Source organism: Saccopteryx bilineata, chromosome 4, assembly GCF_036850765.1.
Source record: "Saccopteryx bilineata isolate mSacBil1 chromosome 4, mSacBil1_pri_phased_curated, whole genome shotgun sequence".
Lineage (NCBI taxonomy): Eukaryota > Metazoa > Chordata > Mammalia > Chiroptera > Emballonuridae > Saccopteryx > Saccopteryx bilineata.
Genome location: NC_089493.1, coordinates 145,526,947 through 145,547,227, shown reverse-complemented (window position 1 = coordinate 145,547,227; position 20,281 = coordinate 145,526,947). Strand labels below are relative to the sequence as shown.

The window sequence follows — 20,281 nt, the reverse complement described above, 5'->3', positions numbered from 1 at the left end:
CCCGAGCTAGCAGCGCTCTCTCCACTCTTCCTCTCTTCCTGACACAGGATTCCCAACACTCCTTCCTGAGGAAAGAACCCCACACCAAGAGGGAGAAGGGGGGGCCTGTCGGCTCATTAGGGGCACTGTAATGAGTACCCTTTCTGTGGCATGCCTTCGGAGATTCCAACAGGTTTCTTTCCTCTGAAGAAAAATTTGAGAGGGGATAAGACATGTATATAGGATAATACATCAAAAATAGCTGTCATGGGTGTGCCATAGTACCAGGATGTTGGAATGCAAATTACTACAGTCTGCGGGGAGGCAGCGTGTGTGAGAGACATGGCGACAGGCGGGCAGGCGCTGAGCTGGACTCTGAAGGCTGGGGGGCTTTCTGTTGACGAAGTGAAGAGAGGAAATGAAGACATGGGAAGAATTCATCAGTAGAGATGTTTAGCTCTGTGAATTGTGAAGTACTTGGGGACGTGACTGGATCAGTCTGGAAGGAATAGCCATGTGGAAGGCTGGGTGCATAATAAAATCAGAGAAGTGTGGGCACGGGAGGCAGAAAAACTGGGAAGAAATTACTTAAGTAGAATCCCTTTCAGCTAACAGAGTGGATTTTCTTTTCTATACACTCCCCAAAATGCGTGAAATAAGCACTTTCAAACCACTGGATCAAATGTGCAGGGTTAGTTAGCACCATGGTCTGAGGGCAACTGTGTGGTGGGGCGGTGGCAGCAGACGTGCTGCACGTGGTCCGGTCTCCTTGTCTGGAGGGTGACAATGACGCCTATCGCACGGCATTGGGGGGTGAAGAAATATCGTACGCCGAGTGCTTGTGGCAGTGCCTGAGACCTAGCAATTGCTCACAAATGTTTGTCATTATAATGTTGAAAAATAGCGTTCAACACTATAACTCGATTAAATAGTTATTGAGAACTTAAAAATTCTCGAAGATAAACATACTGAAACAAGTATGAAATACTTTTGCCTAAAAACAAAAGCAAAATAAAACTGCTACCACAAAACAACTCTGAACTTGGCTGTTTCACATTCGGAGAATGGCTTTCTTTAAGGAGAGAATACGAAACAGTATCTCGCAACTATGCTCGTCTTTTCAAACACAAGTGGAATGGCCTGGCTTTTTAGTTCTGACTTAAACTGGACTTACTTCAGAGGGTTGTTTGTTTGTTTGCTTTTGTGAAGGAAAGGTTTTTCTAGTTAAAACAAAAACAAGAGTGAAAACTATCTTTTAGCAAAAAAGACCACCAGTCTTGCAATAAGGAAATACCAAGAGGACTGAGGGTCACATTCAATAACAAAGGACTCCCAGTTCTAAATATTTAAGAATACTGGTAGAGTCTATTGTCTACCAGCTGACATTCTTTTTCACTCCAATGCAGAGAGGTATACTGTGCATTTCCTCTGAATGGGCCTCTGACCTCCTAAAGCCGACCCCTGTGTTTTGAAGTCAGGCAATCATCTCTGCCACTGTGGTAACAGCTCTCCCGTTAAGTTTCCTCATCAGTACATTGAGGATATAATATCCTCATCTTCGGTACCATGGGAATTGACTGAGATGTTGCTGGGGGGAGCCTGCACCAATTTCAGGGCCCATCCATGCTCAGCACTCGTTAGCATCCTGCCTTCTCCCCTAAAAGACAGAAGCAGAGAGCTGCGCTACTCTGTTCATGGGACTAAGAGGGGTGGGGCAGTGAGTTGTTTTTAATTTTTTACGCCCATGGGAGGACGGCAGTATATCCCAGGACAGGTGAAGCCACTAACCAGAACACTGTCCCAACTTTGAATTCCCTCCCTCTACCCTGTGCTCTGTTTCTACAAGAGCAGAAGAGGCTGCAGCGGAAAAACCCTTCCTGACACCCACTCTCTGGCACCACACAATCCCCTTTCTCCTGAGAAGCCTTCAGAGTCCCCAGCATTACTCATTTGCTCCCTGCTGACAAAACCTAACTACAGCCCTTACACTAAGAGCTGAAAGTCTCTTCCTTCCGAGGGTGTCAGAATTGTTGCCTAAAGCTGTTCAGACCACTGAAAGTAAGTCTTTCAGCCTGACCTCTGGTGGTGCACTGGGTAAAGCAGTGACCTGAAATGCTAAGGTGGCCGGTTCGAAACCCTGGGCTTGCTCAGTCAAGGTGCATATGGGAGTTGATGCTTCCTACTCTTCCCCCTGTCCTTCTCTCTCTCTCTCTCCCCCTCACCTCTCTAAAATGAATAAATAAAAACAAAAAAAAAAGCGAGTCTTTCACATGAGCAGAGCTAACATTTATTCAATCAACGAACACTGAGTGCCTGCCAGGGTGACATTGCTAGTCATGAGGACAAAAAGAACATGTAATTAGTCAACATGAAATCGCATGACGTCAGACTCCTCGTGTCACTCAGACGTAACGAATAAGTGACAATCTGCACAATATTTCATTTAACACATATTAAGAAGGTAACCAGTTGATGACATAGAGAGAGTCAAACCCATAACGCCAGAATTGCCAAGGACACAGAACAGGTCCAATGAGGAAGGCTGGCCAGCCAGCCAGTGGCGATGCTCAGCCAGCTGGGACTGCCCACTTTATGGATGAACAATTTTACTGGCACTTAAAAATTCATTTCTAATTCTCACACTCAAGTTTCCATTCCTAAATGAAGAGTGAGCCTAACAAATAAATGATGAAATATTGACCGCAAACCCAAATACTTCAAGGCATGGATAGGGAAAAACCTAACATCTGTATCAACAGCAAAGAGCAAACTCTAGTAGACAGGTGAAGATGAAAAAGTCTTTTTGAGCATTATATAGACACATACAAAACTCTAACAGCACTGGTATCAACAGATGCCTCTGTTGTTGCAAAGCCATCTTCAGAGAGCAGTGAGGAGACTGGACAATAGCGTGGAGCTACTTCTTCATCTCCAAAACGGCCCCTCCCGGTCCCCGGCGCTTGGCACTGCAGATGCTGCAGAACTGTGCAGAAGAGCTCTAAAAGGAATGAAAACACAGATTGAAAATGTCTTCTCTTCCAACTTCCAAATTCAGAAACACTGTGGGAGCACCAGTCGGGACTGGGGACACTATGAAATGCTGTTCCCTTTCCTGGAGATTACTGTTGGTTCATATAGGATTCTATCTAGAGCACCTGCTATTCAAAGGACACTTCACAGCAAAACAAGTGGAATGTGACATGGAGGAACACGACACTAAAAAGTAGTAGGTCATGATACAGAAATCAGGTTGAGAAAGTTGTACAAAACATAAAATAGTTCTCAATGTATCTGATGTTTCTATAGCTCAGCAGTTATCAATTTTATCTGAACAAATTCACTTAAATATGATTTTAAATTATTTAGAATACTATATTAAACAGTTTTAATTTGAAAATTAGATGAATTAATTTTTCTTATGTGACATAAAACTGTATTATCATTTTGAGAAGCCACAGGGTCATAAGATGACAGGTTACAATTCTGAGCACATCCCTGTGATGGCGTCAATTTCTCTTTAGCTGAGGAGGCCTCGCTCCGAACTCACCATGCTGGGCACTGGCAGACACTCCCTGTGGAACATATGCCGGCAGTGGAAGACCACCACACTGAAGGGCTTAGCCGCATCTGGGGTTGAGGGATGGGAAGAGAGAAGGACTCAATGCAACAAGCAGATCAGAAACTTCAAAAACAATCTTCCTTTTTTCCTACCCTCTAGTCCCCACCCCTTTGGCAATCATCAGTCTTTTCTCCCTATTAGATCTGTCTGTTTTACTTATCCTTTTTTTTTTTTAAAGATTCCACATATAAGTGAAATTATATGGTATTTTCCTCTTTCTGACTTACTTCACTTAGCGTAATATCCCTCAGGTCCATCCATGTTGTCACAAATGGCAAGATTTCATTCTTTTTTTTTTTTAAATCACCGAGCAGTTCCACTGTATACACCACATCTTCTTTATCCTACTGATGGATATCTAGGCAGCTTCCATTATCTTAGCTATTATAAATAATGCTGCAATGAACACAGGGATGCATATATCTTTTCAAATTAGTGTTTTGGGTTTCTTTGGATATAGAAGTTGCTGGACCAGCTGGTAGTATTGTACTATTTTCATTTTTTTAAGGCAACTTCACACTGTTTCCACAGTGGCTGCACCAGTTTGCATTCCCACCAACAGTGCAGGAGGGTTCCCTTTTCTTCACATCCTTGCTAACACTTTGTTGATTTACTGATGATAATCATTCTGACAGGTGTGAGGTGATATTTCATTGTATTCTAATTTGCATTTCCCAGATGATTAGTGATGTTGTGCATCTTTTCATATTGCTGTGCCTATCTGTATGTCCTGTTGGGAGAAGTGTCTACTCAGGTCCTCTGCCCATTTATTAATCAGATTGTTTGGTTTCCTTGGTGTAAAGTTATAAAAGTTGCTTTTATATTTTAGATATTAACCCCTTAGTGGATATATCATTTGTAAGTATTTTCTTCCATTCAGTAGGCTGTCTTTTTATTCTGCTGGTGGTTTCAAAACTTTTCAGTTTGATGTAGTCCCATTTGTTAATTCTTCCTTTTGTTGCCCTTGCTAGAGGAGACACATTCCAAAATATATTGTTAACTAGGATTTTTATGGTTTCAGGTCTTAAACTTAAGTCTTTAATCTATTTGCAGTTTCTTTTTGTAGACTGTCCAATTTAGAAAGTAGTCCAATTTCATTTTTTTGCAGGTATCTGTCCAGTTTTTCCAACACCACTTAAGAGACTGTCTTTACCCTATTATACATTTTGTTTCCCTTTGTTGTAAATTAGTTGATTGTATAAGGAAGAGTTAATTTCTGCCCCCTACCCCATCTTTTTGTGAGACAGATAGGCAGGCAGGGAGACAGATGGGAAGCATCAACTTATACTTGTATCACTTTAGTTGTTGATTGCTTCTCATACATGCTTCAACCAAAGGGCTCCAGCCGAGCCAGTGACCCCTTTCTTAAGCTAGCAACCTTGGGCTCAAGTCAGCGACCATGGTCAAATCATAGACCATGTCTATGATTCCACGCTCAAGCCAATGACCCTGCCTCAAGTTGGTGAGCCAGTGTACAAAGCTAGATGAACTCACGCTCAAGCTGGTGACCTCAAAGTTACAAACCTGAGACCTCAGCATCACAGGCTGACACTACCCACTGTGCCACCACTCATCAGGCTGGGCTCTCCATTTTTTCCACTGATCTATGTATCTATTTTTATGTTAGTACCACACTATTTTGATATTTGTAGTTTTGGAAAGTCTGAAATTGGGAAGCAGTCATCTTTCATTATTTCTCTTTCAAGGCTTCTTTGGCTATTTGAGATCTTCTCTGGTTCCACTTACCTTTTAGGACTAATTGCCCTAATTCCGAGAAGAAAGATATTAGTATTTTAATAAGGATTGTAATGCATCTATCTGTCACTTAAGGCACTAAGGACACTTTAACAATATTAATCTTTTCAACCCATGACTATAGTATATCCTTCCATTTATTTGTATCCTTTTCAATTTCTTTCTTTTATCTTATAGTTTGCTCAGTACATGTCTTTCTCCTTTTTGATCAATTTTATTGCTGGGTATTTTATGGGTTTTTTTTGTTGTTTTTTGTTTGTTTTATATTAATTTTAATGGGGTAACATTGATAAATCAGGGTACATATGACCAGAGGAAACATCTCCAGTTTGACATTTGATTATGCTGCATATTCGTCACCCAAAGTCAAATTATCTTCCGTCACCTTCTATCTGGTTTTCTGTGTGCCACTCCCCTCCCCCAACCCTCATAACCCCCACACTCTTGTCCATGTCTCTGAGTCTCATTTTTATGTCCCATCTATGTATGGATTCATATAGTTCTTAGTTTTTTCTGATTTACTTATTTGACTCAGTATAATGTTATCAAAGTCCATCCATGTTGTTGTAAATGATCGATGTCATCATTTCTTATGGCTGAGTAGTATTCCATAGTATATATATACCAAAGCTTTTTAATCCACTTGTCCACTGACGGAGACTAGGGCTGTTTCCAGATCTTCGCTATTGTGAATATTGCTGCCACAAACACAGGGGTGCATTTCTCCTTTTGAAACAGTGCTATGGTGTTCCTGGGGTATATTCCTAAAAGTGGGATAGCTGGGTCAAAAGGCAGTTCAATTATTAATTATTGAGGACTCTCCATACTGTTTTCCATAGTGGCTGCACCAGTCTGCATTCCCACCAGCAGTGCAGGAGGGTTCCCTTTCCTCCACATCCTCGCCAGCACTTATTCTGTGTTGTTTTGTTGATGAGCGCCATTCTGACTGGTGTGAGATAATATCTCATTGTGGTTTTAATATGCATTTCTTCAATGATTAGTGATGTTGAGCATTTTTTCATATGTCTATTGGCCATCTGTATGTCTTCTTTGGAGAGGTATCTAGTGTCTATTCATTTCTTTTGCCCATTTTTTGACTGGATTGTTTGTCTTCCTGGTGTTGAGTATTACAAGTTTTTTTATAAATTTTGGTTATTAACTCCTTTCAGACGTATTGTCGAATATGTTCTCCCATTGTGTAGTTTGTCTTTTTATTCTGTTCTTATTGTCTTTAGCTGTGCAAAAGAATTTTCGTTTGATAAAGTCTCATTTGTTTATCCTGTCTTTTATTTCACTTGCCCATGGAGATAAATCAGCAAATATATTGTTGCGAGAGATGTTGGAGAGCTTACTGCCTATGTTTTCTTCTAAGATGCTTATGGTTTCACGGCTTACATTTAAGTCTTTTATCCATTTTGAGTTTATTGTTGTGAATGGTGTAAGTTGGTGTTATAGTTTCATTTTTTTGTAGGTAGATGTCTAATTTTCCCAACACCATTTGTTAAAGAGGCTGTCTTTACTCACATTGTAAGCTCTTACCTCCATGGCAAGTATCAATTGTCCATAAAGGTGTGGGGTTATTTCTGGATTCTCTGTTCTGTTCCATTGATCTATATGCCTGTTCTTATGCCAGTACCAGGCTTTTTTTTTAATAATTTTTTTTGTTGTTTTGTTTTAATTTTTTTTATTTATTCACTTTAGAGAGGAGGGGGGAGAGAGAGAGAGAGAGAGAGAGAGAGAGAGAGAGAGAGAAGACATAGAGAGAGAGAAGGGGGGAGGAGCTGGAAGCATCAACTCCCATATGTGCCTTGACCAGGCAAGCCCAGGGTTTCGAACCGGTGACCTCAACATTTCCAGGTCGACACTTTACCCACTGCGCCATCACAGGTCAGGCAGTACCAGACTGTTTTGAGTAGAATGGCCTTGTAGTATAACTTAATATCCAGAAGTGTGATACCTCTCACTTTATTCTTCCTTTTCAAGATTGCTGAGGCTATTCGTGTTCTCTTTTGGTTCCATATAAAGTTTTGGAATATGTGTTCTATACCTTTGTAGTATGTCATTGGTATTTTAATTGGTATTGCATTGAATTTATAAGTTGCTTTGGGTAATATAGACATTTTAATGATATTTATTCTTCCTAATCATGAGCACAGCATATACTTCCACTTGTTTGTATCTTCCTTGATTTCATTTATCAATGTTTTATAATTTTCCAAGTACAAGTCTTTAATCTCCTTGGTTAAATTTAAACCTAGGTACTTTATTTTGTTGGTTGCAATAGTTAAGGGGATTGTTTCCTTAATTTCTCTTTCTGACAGTTCATTGTTGGCGTATAAAAATGCCTCTGATTTTTGAGTATTGATTTTATATCCTGCCACTTTGCTGAATTCATTTATCAGGTCCAGTAGTTTTTTGATTGAGACTTTAGGGTTTTCTATATACAATATCATATCATCTGCAAATAATGACAGTTTTACTTCTTCTTTTCCAATTTGGATGCCTTTTATTTCTTCTTCTCGTTTGATTGCTGTGGCTAGGACTTCCAGGACTATGTTAAATAAGAGTGGTGAAAGGGAGCACCCTTACCTTGTTCCTGATCTTAAGGGGATTGCTTTTAATTTTTGCCCATTGAGTAGGATGTTGGCTGTGGGTTTGTCATAGATGGCCTTTAATATGTTGAGAAACATTCCCTGTATTCCCACTTTGCTGAGAGTTTTGATCATGAATGGGTGCTGGATTTTATCTAATGCTTTTTCTGCATCTATTGAAATTATCATGTGGTTATTCTCCTTCCTTTTGTTTATGTGATGAATCACATTGATTGATTTGTGAATATTGTACCAGCCCTGCCTCCCCAGAATAAATCGCACATGATCATGGTGTATGATTTTTTTCATATATTGCTGGATCTAGTTTGCTAATATTTTGTTGAGGATTTTAGCATCTAAATTCATCAGGAATATTGGCCTATAATTTTCTTTCTTTGTGTTATCTTTGCCTGATTTTGGAATCAGAATTATACTCGCCTCATAAAAGGAGCTTGGAAGTCTTCCTTCCTCTTGAATTTTTTGAAATAGCTTGAGAAGGATAGGAGTTAGTTCTTCTTTGAATATTTAGTAGAATTCACTTGTGAAGCCATCAGGCACAGGACTTCTTTTGTTGGGAGTTCTCTGATAACTGTTTCGATCTCATTTGTTGTAATCTGTGTGTTTAGGTTTTCTGATTCTTCTAGGTTAATTTTTGGAAGATTATATGTTTCAAGGAATTTGTCCATTTCATCGAGGTTGTCTAGTTTTTTGGTGTACAGTTCTTCATAGTATTTTCTTACAATATTTTGTATTTCTGTTGTATCAGTTGTTACTTCTCCATTCTCATTTATAATTTTATTTATTTGAGTTCTCTCCCATTTTTTCTTGGCGAGTCTGGTTAAAGGTTCATCAATCTTGTTTACTTTTTCAACGAACCAGCTCCTGGTTTCATTGATCCTCTGTATTGTTTCTTTAGCCTCTATGTCATTTATTTCCACTCTGATCTTTATTATTTCCTTCCTTCTACTATCTCTAGGCTTTACTTGCTGTTCTTTTTCTAGTTCTTTTAGATTCAGGGTCAAGTGTTCATTTGAGCTTTTTCTAGCTTCTTAAGGTATGCCTGTAATGCTATGAACTTCCCTCTCAGGACTGCTTTTGCTGTGTCCCATAAATTTTGAGTTGATGTATGCTCAATATCATTCGTTTCTAGGAATTTTTAAATTTCTTCTTTGATCTCATTGATAACCCATTCATTATTTAATAACATGCTATTTAGTTTCCAAGTATTTGAATATTTTTCAGTTTTTCTGTCATGGTTGATTTTTAGTTTCATGCCATTGTGATCAGAGAAAATACTTGATATGATTTCAATCTTCTTAAATTTGTTGAGACTGCTTTTGTGCCCTAACATGCAGTCTATCCTAGAGAGTGTACCATGAGCACTTGAAAAGGGTGTATATTCTTCTGCTTTGGCGTGAAAGGTTCTGAAGATATCTATTAAATCCAGTTGATCTAGTGTGTCCTTTAAGTCTGCTGTTTCTTTGTTAATTTTCTTTCTTGAGGATATGTCTAGTGATGTTAGTTGGGTATTGAAATCTCCTACTATTATAGTATTGCTGTTTATCTTGCCCTTTATATCCATCAAAGTCTGCTTTATATATTTAGGTGCTCTTATATTAGGTGCATAGATATTTATAATGGTTATATCTTCCTGTTGGATTGCTCCCTTTATCGTTACGTACTGACCTTCTTTATCTCTTACTATAGCCTTTGTTTTAAAGTCCACTTTGATATAAGTATTGATACCCCAGCTTTTTTTCATTTGCATTTGCATGAAATATTTTTTTTTCCATCCTTTTACCTTCAGTCTATATACATCTTTTGTTGTAACGTGTCTTTTGTAGACAGCATATGTATGGGTCTTGTTTTCTTTTTCTTTTTCTTTTTTTTTTTATAGAGACAGAGATTGAGTCAGAGAGAGGGATAGATAGGGACAGACAGACAGGAACGGAGAAAGATGAGAGGCATCAATCATCAATTTTTTGTTGCGACACCTTAGTTGTTCATTGATTGCTTTCTCATATGTGCCTTGACCACGGGCCTTCAGCAGACCAAGTAACCCCTTGCTCGAGCCAGCGACCTTGGGTCTAAGCTGGTCTAAGCTGGAGCTTTTTTTTTTTTTTTGCTCAAGGCAGATGAGCCTGTGCTGAAGGTGGCGACCTCAGGGTCTCGAACCTGGGTCCTCGGCATCTTAGTCCGACATTCTATCCACTGCGCCACCGCCTGGTCAGGCTGGGTCCTGTTTTCTTATCCACACAGCTACCCTATGTCTTTTGATCAGATCATTTAATCCATTTACATTTAAGGTTATTATTGATATGTAGTTGTTTATTGCCATTTTATTCTTTAAAGCTGTATTCCTCTTTTGCTATATTCTTTTTCCCTTTTAATCTGTTAACAACAGGCCCCTTAGTATTTCCTGCAGCATTGGTTTGGTTGTAGTGAATTCCTTGAGGTTTTTTTTGTCTGGGAAGCTTTTTATTTCTCCTTCAATTTTAAACGATAGCCTTGCTGAATAAAGTAGTATTGGTTGTAGGTTCTTGCTCTGCATTATTTTGAATATCTCTTGCCATTCCCTTCTGGCCTCGTGTTTCTGTTGAGAAGTTGGATGTCATCCTTATGGGGGCTCCTTTGTAGGTGATAGCCTTTTTTTTCTCTACAGCTCTTAATATTTTCTCTTTATCACTTAGCTTTGGTATTTTAATTATGATGTGTCTTGGTGTTGATTTTTTTGGGTTTCTCTTAAATGGAGTTCTCTGTGCTTCTTGAACTTGTTAGACTTTTTCTTGCAGTAATTTAAGAAAGTTTTCAGCTATGATATGACTGAACAAAGTCTCTATCCCTTGTTCTTTCTCTTCTTCTTCAGGAACCCCTATGATGTGATTGTTATTTCTCTTCAAGTTGTTTCCTCAGACTCTTTGAGTCTTTTTTCTTTTTTCTGCTCTGCTTCCATGCTTTCATTTATCTTTTCCTCTAACTTGCTGATTCAATCCTCAGCTTCATCCATCCTGCTTTTAATTCCTTCCATTGTGGTCTTCATTTCTGATATTGTATTTGTCATTTCTGACTGATTCTTTTTTATTATTTCAATGTCCTTTTTTATATTTGCTATCTCTTTATTTAGGTGTTCTTAATGACCATCTATTATTGTTCTAAGAGCTTTGAGCATCCTAACAATTGTTATTTTAAGCTCTGTATCCAGTAACTTGGTTATATCTGACTCATTCAGGTCCTTTTCTGGATCCATTTTTGTTGCATTTCTCTGCCTTCTCATTTTGTCTGTGTATAAGAAGGTTTTGGCCACTGGAGTCCAATAGGTGTGGCCTCTGTGTTCCCTAGGTATGGTCTGTCTGCAGGCCTGCCACCCCTTCCTCCACTGCTGCCTAGGGCATTCAAGTATGGGTGTTGCTGGTGCCAGCCCACGGGGGCTGTTTCTGCAGTTTCTGCTTCTTCTCCATGGGAGGGGCTGTGATCACGTACCCAGTTCTATAAGCCTCCTTGGCCTCGGTCTTTGACCTGCCCCCATGGGTCAGGTTATGTGCCACGCCCCAGCCACAAGCCTCAGCGCAGCAGGCAGGGGTGAGCATCTTTGCTCAGCTGCAGTTCTCTATTTCTGGGCTTTTGCCCCGCCCCTTCAGGAGGAGTCCACTTGTTGCAAGCCTTGGCTCCACAGGCCTTGCTCAGCAGTGGGTCTTTGCCCCTTCTGGGGTTCCCGACCCTCCCCCACAGGCAGGCTGCACCTGGGCCTGACCACTTTCGTACGTCTCCTCTGCCCACCGGGCAAGACTGAGCTCACAACCGGGCCTCAGTTGTGGCTGGCCGGCATCTATCCTTGCTGACCTAACCACGCTTCCGCGTCCCACTGCTGCCTGCCCTTTTGTGAGCCCTCAGCTGTGTGGGTGGGGCGCTGCAGCTCAGACTGTGACACTCCGTACTGTATTCCCAAAAGCTCCTTTGTTCTAAGCGACTCTGCTATCAGTGCCACGGGAGAGCTTGTTTGGCTGGTGTCCTGCTTCCCTTTGCTGGTATTGCTGTTTCCAGGTGAAATATTCGCTTCTGATTTGGGGAGTGACTGAGCCCAGGGGTTAGGGTGGCTGTCCCTCAAAGTGTTTCTCCCTGAGTCTCCTAGATTACATTTTATTCCCACTGCTCTGGTCCTCTCTTCTCTCCCCAACCCCTGGAGCCCCAGGTGAGTGGTTGTAAGAGAGGTTTTCTGTGTGGTACCTTCAAGATGAATCCTGGGTCTGAGAAATCTGTCTCTTTCTCAAAAACAGTATCTTGACTTGTTTTGCAGCTAAAAACTGTCCATACACCTCTTCTAGGCTCTGGGGCTGCAGGCTGGGGCTTTGTTCCTGGGGCTCAGGACCCTCCCCTCTCCGCTAAACTCACTTCCTGCTACATGAGTCTCTCTGGGCTGCTGTTTGCTCCAGGAGCTGGGCAGCCCTCTCTGCGTTTCCGCTTTTCCTACCACTCTCAGTGTGGCTTCTTCAGTGATCCTTGGTTATAGATTGCTCTTGGTTTAGCCCAAAGTTGGTTTTTCCAGATGATGGTTCTTAAAATTAAGTTGTAATCCACTTTGGTTCTGGGAGGTGGAAGTTGGTACGTCCATCTACTCTATCACCATCTTGCCGCTCCAACTTAATTCTTGTTTATACCAATTAAACTGGTAAGGATTTGATGCTTTCTGCTTCTCTCTCTCCTATCTTTCTCTCGCTCTCTTCTCTAGTTCAGACGAGCGGCCAGCGCAGCCTAGGTTCAGCTTAGACTGGGTCCTGAATAACCTTGCTCAGTGGGATGAACTTTTCAAGCGTCTGATGTTCAGACATCAGCAAGGATCAGTAGAAGGAAAGAGGGCCTTGAAGCTTCAGCCCCTTAGATACTTATGAGACAGCCACCATGCCTGTTTACAACTTTCTTTGCATAAAGAATCTCCTCTTCCAAGTCCCAGTGTGATTTGTACTGACCCCGAATGACATCAAGGGATCCTTTATATAGAAAGTCACTCTTTCATTGCTGTTTACGTTCCCATTTCTCTTCAAATATGTCAGTGTCTCTCCACAATGTTTACTTCTTTGGTCTGCTGAGCCAAGACCCCAGGCCGGGTGAGAGAGGAGGATGTCTTATGCTTTTTGATATAATTGTAAATAGGAGTATTTTCTTTCTCCTAATTTTCATTATTGGTTATAGAAACCGAACTAATTTCTGTATACTAATTTTTGTATCCTGAAATTTTGCTGAATTCATTTATTAATTCTAATAGTTTCTTGATGGAGTCTTTAGGGATTTCTATCCTTCATTTTGTTAATGTGATGTAGCCTGTTGATTGATTTACAAATATTAAAGCCTCCTTGCATCCCTGGAATAAATCTTACTTGGTCATGGTGTATAATCCTCCTAATGTATAATTCAGACTGGTTTATTAATATTTTGTTGAGAATTCCTACATCTATATTCATCAAGGATATAGGCCTACAATTTTATTTGTAATGTCTGTCTGAATTTGGCATTTGGGTAACACTGGCTTTATAAAATGTGGTCAGAAATGTTTCTTTCACTTTAATTTTTAAAATAGTTTTAAAAGGATAGGTATTAATTCTTCTTTAAAGGTGTGGGAGAATTCCCCTGTGAAGTAATCTGGTCCTAGACTTTTATTTGATGGGAGATTTTTGATTACTTCTCCAATTTCATTGCTAGTAATCAGTCTGTTTAGATTTTCTATTTCTTTCTGGTACAGTCCTGGAAGGAATTTATCCACTGCGTGTCACATTTATTGGCATATATTTGCTCAAAGTACTGTTTAATGACACTTTGTCTTTCTGTGGTGTCAGTTATTAACTTCTCTTTCATTTATGTTTTATTTAGACTCTTTCTCCTTTATTCTTGATGAGTTTGACTAGAGGTTAATATGATTTATCTTTTCAAAGAACCAACTCTTAGTTTCAGTGAGTTTTTCTTTTTCTTCAATTTCTGTTTCATTGATTTCCACTCCTTTCTGAATTATTTCCTCCTACTGTTTACTTTGGGTTTTGTTTGTTCTCTGCCCATCCCTCAGTTCCCATAAGTATAGAGTTAGACTGTTTATTTGGAATTTTTCTTGTTTCTCAAGGTAGTCCTATATGGGTATGAATATCCACTTAGATGAGTTTTTGTTACATCTTATAAATTTGGAAGAGTTATTTTCATTTGTGTCAAGGCAGTTTTTGAATACGTATTTGATTTCTTCTTTGATTCACTGGTTATTTAATAACATGCTTTTTAGTCTCCATTTATTTGTGTGGTTTACCCCCGCTCCCCAGTTTTCTTCTCATAGTTGATTTCTATTCTCATGACATTGTGTCTGGAAAAGATGTTTGATTTCAATCTTCTTAAATTTATTTGGGCTTGTTTTGTGGTCTAATATGTGGCCCATCCTGGAGAATGTTCCATGCACACTTAAAAAATTGTGCATTCTGAAGTTTTTGGATGAAATGTTCTATAAATATCTGTTAAGACAACCTGGTCTAATGTAGCCTTTAAGGCAATTATTTCCTTATTAATTTTGTCTCAATTGATGTTAGTGGAGTAGTAAAATACCCTACTATTATTGAATTTCTCCTTTATGTGCACATTAATATTTGCTGTATATACTTAGGATTCCTATGTTGGATCATAGATATTTATGATTGTTATATTCTATTTTTTGATTGACCCATACATAATTATTTCCTCTCTGTACTTTTTCCTACATATTTTCTTTTCAGGTCTACTCAGTCTTATATGAGTATTGCTACACAACCTTCCTTTGCATTCCTATTTGCATGGAATATCTTTTTCCAGCCATTTACTTTCAGTCTGTATGTGTCCTTTGATTGGAAGTCTCTTGTAAGCAACATATAGATTGGTCATTTTTTTTTTTTACAGGGACAGAGAGAGAGAGTCAGAGAGAGGGATAGATAGGGACAGACAGACAGGAACAGAGAAAGATGAGAAGCATCAATCATCAGTTTTTTGTTGCGACACCTTAGTTGTTCATTGATTGCTTTCTCATATGTGCCTTGACCACGGGCCTTCAGCAGACCAAGTAACCACTTGCTCAAGCCAGTAATCTTGGGTCCAAGCTGGTGAGCTTTTTTGCTCAAGCCAGATGAGCCCATGCTCAAGCTGGCGACCTCAGGGTCTTGAACCTGTGTCCTTCCGCATCCCAGTCTGATGCTCTATCTACTGTGCCACCACCTGGTCAGGCTGGTCATGGTTTTTGTTTTTTTTTTAATTTTTCTGAAGCTGGAAACGGGGAGGCAGTCAGACAGACTCCCACATGCGTCTGACTGGGATCCACCCGGCATGCCCACCAGGGGGCGATGCTCTGCCCATCTGGGGCGTTGCTCTGTTGCAACCAGTGCCATTCTAGCACCTGAGGCAGAGGTCATGGAGCCATCCTCAGTGCCCAGGCAAACTTTGCTCCAATGGAGCCTTGGCTGTGGGAGGGGAAGAGAGAGACAGATAGGAAGGAGAGGGGGAGGGGTAGAGAAGCAGATGGGCGCTTCTCCTGTGTGCCCTGGCCGGGAATTGAACCTAAGACTCCTGCATGCCAGGCCGACGCTCTACCACTGAGCCAACCAGCCAGGGCCTGGTCATGTTTTTTAATAGTCAACTATTCTATGTCTTTTTATTGGAACATTTACCACATTTACATTTAAAGTATTTTTAAGTATGTGCTTATTGCCATTTTGCTCGTTTTTGGTTGAGATTTTATAGTTGTTCTTTTCCTTTCTTCTTTTTTCCCTTGAGGTTTTCTGGTTGTCTTCAGTATTTTGTTCAAGTTCCATTCTTTTTATTCTTTGTGTATCTTTTATAGGTTTTGGTGTGCAATTACCATAAGGTTTATGTATGTCATTATATATCTATAGCAGTTTATATTAAGCTGTTAGGTGTTTAAGTTCAAATATATTCTAAAAGAACTATATTTGCAAACCCCTCTCCATGCTTTAAGTTTTTGATGTTAAATTTTAGATGATTTTACGTTATGTATCTCCTAAGTACTTACTATAGTTTGAGTTCAGTTTGGTGCTTTTGTTTGTTGACCTTCATAGTAGCTTTGTAAATATTTGATTTGCTGTGTTTATTAAATATTTGGTTTTTCCCGTGATATTTTTCCTTTCTCATATTTTCTTACTTTTGGTTAGGGTTTTCCTTTTCTGCTTAAAATAGACCCTTTTATATTTCTTGTAAAAGCTGGTTTAGTGGACATAAAGTCCTTTATTTTTTGTCAGGAAAACTCTTTACCAGTCCTTCAATTCTAAATCACCTTGCTTGGTAAATTATTCTAAATTGTAGGTTATTTTCTTTCAGCACTTTAGATATGTCCCTTTTGGTCTATATAAAGTTGCTGCTGAGAAATCAGCTGATAGCCTTTGGGGTTTCCTTTGTATGCAACTAGTTGTTTTCCTCTTGCTTTTTTCAAGAGTGTCTCTACAGAATATTTAACTTTTGACAATTTAATTATGACATGTTTTATTATGGGTCTCCCTAGGCTTATCTTGTTCAGAAGTCTCTGTGCTTCCTGGACCTGGATATCTGTTTCCTTTTGCAGGTTAGAAAAGTTTTCAGGCATTTTTTAAAAAAGTAGTTTGTTCCTTTATTTTCCTTTTGGGATCCCTATAATGCAAATGCTGTGTGCCTCATATTATCCCAAGGGTTCTTAAACTATTTTTACTTTATTTTTATTCTTTACTGTTCTGATTGATTTCCACTAGTCTGTCTTCAGGTTGCTGGTCCATTCTTCTGTATAAGCTAATCTACTGATTTGTTTTTTACTACAGTTACTGTATCCTTCAGCTCTACTTAAGTTTTTTATTATACTTTCTAAGGTTTTGTTGACATTCTCCCCAAGTTCCTCTGTTCTGCTCTCAAGTTCAGTGAGCATCCTTATGACCATTTCTTTGAATTATTTATCAGGTAAATTACTTGTCTCCATATCCTTAGGATGTTCTTCTGGGGATTTTTCTTATTCCTTCATTTGAGATAGTCTTCTTCTTTCTTATTTCCCACTTAGTTTGACTTCCTATGTCTGTTTATACAAATTATGACAAAATAGCCCTTTCTCCCAGTATTGAAAAAATGGGCTTATGTAGAAGGGGCCTCGCTGTAAGCTGTGTCTGCTAGGTGGTTCTGGCAGGCCAGCTGGAACAGAGTGAGTGTCTATGGCATCTGGGGCACTGGCCTCCCAAGCTAGAGCAGCTCTTTTGTCTGGAGCTGAAAGCGCCCAAGTGAGTCAGGTAACTCTCTGAGGCAACATTGCAGGTGGGCCAGAAGGTACAGCTCCTGCCCACCCACCGGAGCTGGAGGGGGATGTAAACAATGGTGCTCACAGGTATTTCTGGCCCAGTAGCTCCTGGACAGCTCCTGTGGTGTCCCAGCTTCTCTACTTGGTCTCTTTATCTCATTTGTTGTTCAGAGCTTCTCATCCAGCATTCAGTTGCCTCTTAGGAGCAGCTGCTCTCTATGTACGTGTCTATTTCAGCTTGCTCAGGAGAGGAGGTAAGCTCAGTGTGCCCCTACATCACTGCCATCTTGGACCCATGTCTCAACTAGTCTTTTTTTTCACCCATTTGTTAGCATACTCTTTTAAAAAGTTTATATTGAATTTATAGGGGTAACATTGGTTCATAACATTATATAGGTTTCAAGTGTACAATTCTATAATACAATATAACATCTGTATATTGTATTATGTGTTCATCACTCAAACAAGCCTTTTTATTTATTTTTATCGATTGATTTTAGAGAGAGAGGAAGGGAGGGGAGAAGAAGGGAGGGAAAAGGAAGGAGACAAGGAGGGGGAGAGGGCAAAAGAGAGAATGAAAGATATATATATATATATAAAAACATATTTTATATATATGTTTTATATATATATCTATAAAACATTCATTGGTTGATCCCTGTATGTGCCCCGAATGGGATCAAACCTGAACCTGGTATATCAGGACAATATTCTTAACCAACCAAACGATCTACCCAGCCAGGCCCCAAAATAGTCTTAATGAAAAGTCCAGCTAGTGTTAAATAAACTGCCTAGGGGGTGCTTATTCATAAATGCATCCCTGAGTTGGGGTGGTGACCAAACTAAAAGTAGATATTACAATCCTGTTTCCACGTCAGTCACAGGTTACTTGCTTGTATTTTACATTATTTACCATAGTACATACTGGGGACAAATTCATAACCAAGTTAAACAACATTTATTTTATACATTCGAACCAGTACATGCACCTGTATTCCCTCCTCCTGAACCCCTCTCTTCCACAGAACTGTTACACACCACACACTGAGGTCAGTTTTATGGCTTTATCAAAATGCTTCCTGCTAGTTCACCTACTACCATTGTCAAGACCATTCACTGACTTCAGGGCAGAACTGGGTTAAACCCTCAGCTGTAACCTTGTACTGCATTGCATTCCTTAGGAATTAATCTAACTATACAATGTGGGTGTATGAATCTCTTTTCTATTAAAACACTACAAAAGCTCACTTCTTTCCCTGTGCACACTGTAGTTTGTAACATAAGCACTTAAAATCAAAACTTATTTCTATAGTAAAGACCGTAATTGAAAAAACTTGTCATGCTCCTGCCATATCCCTTAAAACTAAGTATCAATAAATACTACATTAACTAGGCCATTTTGTACTTCTCTAAGCTGAATTTATATTAAAAAACAAAAAGTTACTTTAGCACCCAGACAGTGTTCTTTAATTTCTACTTTTAAATTATGGAACTTCCTTTTCTTATGTCATGTGATCTTATGTAAGGTGCTTTGGTTATACAATAAGACATTCCCATTAGATGGAGGGGGGAGTTATGTTTCTACTGAAATGTGAGATAATTTGGGTACCAAAACCATATAGAAGAGAAAAAGTTTAAAAGGGAAAGCTATATATAAAAAATTCCCCACATACACACATGATTCTTCAACCTTGCAATTTAAACATGTTGAAGGCCAGCTTTCATTTTATTGTTTTACTCTAGAGAAGTACTTCTTAAAGAACGGCCCTTGAACCAGCAGCATCGTCGTCACCTGGGAACTTGTTAGAAACGCAAATTCTCATTTTCCAATGCAGAATTCTGAATTAGAACCTCTACAGGTAGGACCAGCATTCTGGGTTCCAACAAGCCAGCCAGATAATGCCAACTTACTCCACAGTTTAAGATCCTCAGCTCTAAAGAACTGCACCACCCATGCAACAGAGTAGAGATGTGGGCTGAAATTCTTCCCTGAACTTCTGGATTATTTCAAAAGATATAATTTTATAAAAATTCCATTCATCATTAACACATATTTGGGGATTTCTTTTCCCCTCCCAACTGTCTTACCTGATGGAAGAACAGGGGACAGGCATGATTCACAGATGTTCTCCTCTGCAAGGAAACACACAGGTGAGTTTATACATTTTCTGTTTCTATTTCCCGTCTATTCTGAAAGCAAGGCATATGGCTATTTCAGTTTTACTCACCGTCAACCAGAATGCCCTTCATTTGAGTTCGATGCATTTTCTTCAGTAAAGACAAAGAGTCAGCTACCAGAATCTTCTTGCAGCCTTCACGAAGCAGAATCTAAGGCACACGTTGTAAAAGAAAAACATCTTAAAAAATACTTGTGGGGACGGGCCCTGTTACTGGGGATTCAGAAATTGGTGCCTCTAAAATATTCTGAAGAGACACTCCCTGGGTCCCTGCCCTCAGGGCGCTTTCCCTCCACACCAGTGCCAGACCCACCTTTTCTGCCTCATTCAGTCATGGCTCTGCAGTTTTTCTTGTGAACATACAGTGGTTCCGGGTGTAATATCAAATACCAGTTCCAAAGTATGGCACAGAAGGCCCTCTATTAACTACCTCTGTCGCTGTCTTCCTGGTTTTCCTAATAGAGGTTCTCTCCAGCAGTTTGGCCCTTATGTGACCTGCTCATCAACCCTGTGATCTTTGCCCCATTTGTTAATTCTTTCTTTTGTTGCCCTTGCTATAGGAGACACATTCCAAAATATATTGTTAACTAGGAGTTTTATGGTCAGGTCTTAAACTTAAGTCTTTAATCTATTTGCTGCACAAATACCTTACCATACTGGGGCCCTAGCATATAGAAGCTGCGAGATGTGGAACAATCAATTAAACAGACATGATCTCTGTCTTAACAGGGTTCAAACTGTCCTCCATTCCTTCCTGATCCGACCCAAACCAGTTAGCAATTACCAAGGCGTGTCAGTGTGGTTGACTACACTAACCCTCATGTTTGGTGATTCTTAAAGAGCTGGCGACTGAAAAACGCCTACAGATAGTAAATACTCTGTCCCAAGATTCATTCTT

The 20,281-nt window shown here is 39.7% G+C and overlaps 1 protein-coding gene across 1 annotated transcript in view; it reads right to left on the bottom strand.

Moving 5' to 3' along the window:
• Nucleotides 1-2,249: 2,249 nt before the first annotated feature.
• The window catches only part of VPS41 (VPS41 subunit of HOPS complex), a 281,951-nt gene continuing 263,919 nt past the window's right edge, over nt 2,250-20,281 (bottom strand). The window contains exons 26-29 of the mRNA XM_066272129.1: nt 19,435-19,534; nt 19,295-19,339; nt 3,527-3,606; nt 2,250-2,977 (exon numbers count right to left, since the gene is read on the bottom strand). Coding sequence (XP_066128226.1) covers nt 2,897-2,977; nt 3,527-3,606; nt 19,295-19,339; nt 19,435-19,534 — 306 coding nt within the window. The 3' untranslated portion in view covers nt 2,250-2,896. The remainder of the gene's footprint in view (nt 2,978-3,526; nt 3,607-19,294; nt 19,340-19,434; nt 19,535-20,281) is intronic.